We start from the raw sequence: 6,000 nt of genomic DNA on the forward strand, positions 1-6,000 counted from the left end.
TTGGACATATTTTCATTATTCAAAATTTGAGACACAGGGGAATAAACAAAAACATATTGTAGTCACGATATGTTTTTAACATAACCACACCTTAATCGTATCTGTTAACTGTTCATCTGGGAGTGGGTTCTCTAACATCTTGCAGTCAGTGTCAATGTTATATGGCGAGGCTTGCCGTCATTAGTATGATTTTAAGTTGATCCCGAGTTCTGTACATTGAACATGAGCTTTTAACACTAACATCTTCGGTCGAACTGAATAATATGTTTATGTAGATATGTCTTACGTTCAGAGTCAAAATATGGACACACAAAAACGTTATGATATTCATTTTCAATATTGGATTACAAAGAGTACATTTACGCTCTGGCAGGGATAATTTAAATTCCTTCAATTGGTAAATAGTGCGGAGTAATCCTTCAAAGAGTACATGTAAGAATAAGGCCAAATGATTTTATTTGTCCGTTGTTCAATATACGGCAAGTTGCACCTTTTGAGGAATTTGAAATATTCGCCCGCAATGTTGCCGATCGTTATCAACTGGGGAGAAGAAATAAAATTCTGTGTTAGCCATATAGAAGACATCCTAACCTTACATTGTTAATGACTGACACGATTGGATTGTGTGGGCAATAGGGCAGAATTGGGTTCGAGTGGTTTGAATGACTTGGTCCTCAGTCAAATGTTATATATTACCGAATCCTGGAAATGATTTGTCTAAATGGTTCCAACGCCAAGACCAGTGACGTGCCCATGTCCTCTCTCCAAAAAAGCGGACTCAGAAATTGCGGCTTCGAAAGTTTGTTTTCATGTGTGTTAGGGACCGACCATTTGATATTCTCCGAGGGGGAGGGGGGGGGTTGTAATCGAGATTAGATATTTTTATTTACTTATGGCTACCAAAAAAGTATTTTTTTCTTTTTTAGAGGTATGAGCCTATATGGGTTTTTTTAAAGAAATATGAAGCACCTTGCCACAATATCATTTTTGCGGATGGACATTTCTTCTTAATCAACAATCTGAAATATAATTATTTTCATTAAAAGGTGCAAGTTAATCAACTGACCATTGTTTCCAGATGTATACGAAACAACGGCTACCAGTTAAAGAAACGCGGACGGATTCAAGTAAAGGGTAAAGGTGAAATGACCACGTACTTCCTCGTGGGCGACGAGAACCGCAGAGTTGTAGAACCAGATGACGACTTCACCAGTCTCCCCGTTGACGCGGACTTCTGTTCGGATTGTGAAGAAGTGACGTCATCCGAAAAAGCTATGACGCCGAATTCTGACGTCAGCGAAAGGCCCATAGCGTCATCAAAGCCCGGATCGGGGAGTAAGATGCGGGGTCAACAAAGCAGCACATGTGATATATCATAGCATAACGGAATATCAGGCATTCTTTATTCGGTACTGAAGAGGTAACAGACCTATTGTCCACCTCATACATATTTATTTTTGGTATCTAACAAGCTCTATTGCATCTTGCTTTTTAAAACTCCTACGCCTCTGATCAACATAGCAGTATTGGTCATATTTTTGCATCAAATATTTTGAAGGAATTCCTATGTTTGAGTATACTTCTTAACATTGTGTTTGTTTGTACTGATGAATATTTTGCATGCTTAGACCATTTTAGAGTGACCAGTGATGTAATCTCAAAACATTAATATTTCTCTTTGTGAAACAATTTCCCTTTTTAAGGACAATGACTGTTGACTTTTTATCTCTGTTGTCTCTTTGTTTCAATTCATCAAAATAACTTTCAAGCATTGGTAAGTGATATGATGTCATTTGCAAAAAAATAACAAGAACAGGATGTCATTTTAGGATGTAAAATCAGAATGTAATATCAGGATGAAAAGGAATGTCATGGGCACAATTATCACGGATTTGCGGAGCTAATTTATTTATGAAAAAAGGTAAACAAAAAAAGACTTAAAATGCAACCCTGTCTGACTCCTAACTAACACAGATAATTCCTAAACTTCATGATTATTATTTAAACATAACTTTAGGTTCTCATACACACCACACCACGTGTTGTGCTATTTTTTTAGTGATTCATAAACACATGCACATGATATAGTAGGAATCGTAAAATCGATTTTCTTAATAATATGGAAAGGGTTTTGTCGCTTATATTTTAACGACATAACATATTTCAATGTACAGAATCAAACGCCTTCGAAAAGTTGACAAATAGTTAGGTCTTTGATAGGCATTTAGAAGTAAGAAGAGACCCGTGAAGATCCGGGGTAGAATAGAACAGTCACGTTGTAAGATACAGACACGATCAAATAAAATACAGACATATTTGGGTTTTTTAATTTGTTGTTTCACGCAGCAATCAGCAGTAGACCCGTGACGATCCGGGATAGAATAGGTCTTCAGCAACCTAGACTTGCCGTTAAAGGCGACTATGCTTGTCGTAAGAGGCGACTCACGGGATCGGGTGGTCAGTCTCGCTGATTTGGTTGATGCAAGTCATCGTATCCTAATTGCATGGATCAATGCTCATGGTATCAATCACTGGATTGTCTGGTCCAGACCCGATTATTTACAGACCGCCATCATATAGCTGGAATATTGCTGAGTGCGGCGTTAAACAACAAACAAAGGAAAGAAGTTGGAAGAACAGGAATACATGACAACTTTTTTTCGTTTTAACTTTTTTAAAAACAGCAGCATATTCTTTGTAACGTTGAATTCTGTTACAGACAATAAAGAAGTTGTTATCCATAACAAAGTGTCATCTTTTCATGACAGTTGTGCATCTTTTGTTTGTAAATTTTTGCACAATGGTATTGAGACTAAAGATATGATCGGCTGTATCTAAGTCTTGAACAGCCTTGAGCTTAATCTATTTTTTCCCTTCAATCTGCCCAAAAAACCAGTCTTTGTTTCTGATGAAGGTGAATATTTTGCCACATACACTCAGAAGACTGAATCAGGCAGCATGAATATCATTATTGATGATAATTTATTACATTTTGAGTTGGGTTCACATGAACAAGAACAACGTATATTTATGTGATAATCAATCATCACTGTTCTCTGCATTCTGTTGTGGTGGATGTGTATCAGGTCATCTGTTATATGACTTCATGACTTCATATCCCACCAGAATTACTTTATGCTAATCGTTATATGCTGCATATTTGAATGTGGTCGTATGCTGAGAGTAAGGTATTGTGTTTGAAGATCTTAGATAACCAGCGTACATATTCAGTTTTTAAGCTTATGAGGGGGTGGGTGTGGGGGTTGGGGGTGGGGGTGGGGATGGGTGGGAGGTGGGGTAGAGGTTATTTAAAAAATAATAGCAATATTTTCATTTTGATTTACAGATGTTTATCAGAGATTATATTATCATTCTATTAATAAGGATCGGCTTATCACATTCAGTGACCTGACTGATTGCACTTCAATCTACCCAATGACGTTGATCGGTGCTCATGCTTTCAATCACTGTTTTTTGTATAGAATCGATTATTTACAAGCTGTCGTGACTGACCAGAAATAAAGACTGCGGCGTTAAACAACATTCTACCACCCGGAAATTGTAGATAGAAATATAAAATGATACTTCATATCATGTGTGTCTTTAAATGTTAAAAATATATATTTTATATACATATACGTATACAGCTGTTGACGCACTTGTTCAGTTACAGTAATGTAAATAAACATTGACAATGTTACTCTGAAGGAGCAAGTATATTGTTGTTTGTTATGGCCGTAGAGATAAGGTACAATTCAAACTCGTTAAAAGTTTGATAGTTACCCCTCAGTGTGAAGATCAGACGACACCCTAGAAGGTCTTGAGCACCCCTTGAGCAAAGTTTGACAGAGCAAGTGGTCGTTTTAAGTTCATTTTCAAGTTACAGAAATTTGATATGCCGTTCTGAATGCTTTGCTCACCTCGTCTCTGACTGGCTTATTAGAAGCTTTAAGTTACAAATGCGTATTAGTTGGCGATCATATTAATGGCAGGTATCGTGTAATGGCAGGTACACGATGCGGATAGCTTGGTTCGAAGCAGCAATGCATACCTATCATACATTTTTGCCCACCTGTGGACCTGTTAATCCAGAAGCCTCACCTTCCGGACACCGCTGAAAAGGCTTACAGTATGAACAAACAGTTCGTACCCATGAGTTAATAATCTGGACGACTTCAGGGTTAACGGAACAAGGAACAGAACGGAACAGAACTTTAATTGCATTCAGACTTTTTCCAAGGGAAAGCGAAGGTACATGTCTATAGACGTTGCCGTAAGGGCAAATAATACATGGACTTTAAAAAAAATAAAAATAAAATAAAAATAATTACGACGAGGATTGGTAATGCTACAAAATCTTTTATTTGTGTTTTATTTACACAGTTGGTTTGGGCAGCTGCTATGAAGCAAGTGACAAAATATGATTATGTTAGTCCTCTAGATATTTTTGATAAATTGCATGAATGGTTATGATCCGGGATAAAATAGGTCTTCAGCAACCCATGTTTGCCGTAATAGGCGACCATGTTTGTCGTAAGAGGCGATTAACGGGATGGGTGACTTGATTGATGCATGTCATCGTATCCCGATTCCATGGATCGATGCGCATGATGTCAATCACTGGATTGTCTGGTCTAGACTCAATTATTTACAGACTGCCGTTATATAGCTGGAATATTGCTGAGTGCGGCGTTAAACAACAAACAGACATGGGTTTTGATTAAAATTAGAATCAATTAAATTTTGTTAAAGAAGAAGTTGTATCCATGAGGCGTATTCTCTCCTGTTATGTGTGAGGCACATTTCTGGTGTCCCCCGCCGTGATATTGCTTGAATATTTCTAAAAGCGGCGTAAAACCATACTCACTCACTCACTCACTCACTCACTCTCTTGTTATGACACTTGGTCTGTTTTGTTTGTTTTCCACTTATCGTTTTACTCAGCAATATTCAAGCTATAACCGAGTTTAGACAAGACAAACCAGCGATTGATTTATATCACGTGGAAGTGGAGAGAGTTAGTGAGTGAGTTGGGTTAAAGCCTCTTAGAACAATATTTCAGTTATATGACTTATGTGGAAGGAAAGCCCGACGTGTATTAGACGTTAACCGTGTTACCGGAAGTCATGAGATCTACACAGTACAGTGCGTATTCCAAAAATTCTACCAACGAAAACTCTACAAGAAGATATTTGTTTTGTAAATTGAAGAAGTTGAAGAGTAGAATAACTACATTAGTGAAATAAACTCTCAATTATATTGTAAACTGTACAACTTTTGAGTACACACATTTCGCATGAACGTTTGCATTTCGAGGCGCCATGTTTTCAGGCGCATTAGTGAGATGGCGCAACCTCGATTTTCAGTACTACACGCCTACCCTTACGTCAGTCTTTGTCAGTTATCATGGTGTTTAGAACACATGAGTACTGTCATTTTTATTCTTTGGCTGAGTTTCTAACTTGTGTTTCTGACAGTTTCACTATTATTATATTTTACATTCATTACACACGTACATGTATGTACCGCAAGTATCCATCTACTGGTATCTGCTCAAATTATGTTTACGTGTTCCCCGATCAGTGGATCCGTATGCATTACAGCTATCATTCTCAACTCCCTGGGGAGTATACATCCCAAGCTGCCTTTCATCCACCTCATATATCAGGTACCCATTCCCTGCTGAGTGAACAAACGCACATTTCAAGTAAGTCACTTGCCCAGCACTTGTGTTTCGGGTGTATCAACGTATTTAGGGTAAACAATGGCAGAGTATGCTTGAACATGAATGCTACAAAGTTAAATAATGAGTTATGGAAGGAATATTTTGCCATATTGGAGATAGATGGTGTCGTCGATGAGAAGGAGCTTAACGTACATGGAGCTGCTACTGCATTTATCGGGAATCTCTAGACTAACATCTAGTCTCTGAAATGAACACATCTTACATAAAAAAAACAGTTGTTCAGTTATCTTAATAAAAATATAAAGGAGCCCAGT

At 37.7% G+C, this 6,000-nt stretch overlaps 1 protein-coding gene across 1 annotated transcript in view; it reads left to right on the forward strand.

The window, feature by feature from the left end:
• Window positions 1–1,379, forward strand: part of LOC139446526 (guanylate cyclase soluble subunit beta-2-like) — a 94,577-nt gene extending 93,198 nt beyond the window's left edge. The window contains exon 17 of the mRNA XM_071227829.1: window positions 1,079–1,379. Coding sequence (XP_071083930.1) covers window positions 1,079–1,379 — 301 coding nt within the window. The remainder of the gene's footprint in view (window positions 1–1,078) is intronic.
• The last annotated feature ends 4,621 nt before the right edge of the window (window positions 1,380–6,000 follow it).

Source organism: Haliotis cracherodii, unplaced genomic scaffold (assembly GCF_022045235.1).
Source record: "Haliotis cracherodii isolate W230 unplaced genomic scaffold, xgHalCrac1.p SCAF_6, whole genome shotgun sequence".
Taxonomy (NCBI): domain Eukaryota; kingdom Metazoa; phylum Mollusca; class Gastropoda; order Lepetellida; family Haliotidae; genus Haliotis; species Haliotis cracherodii.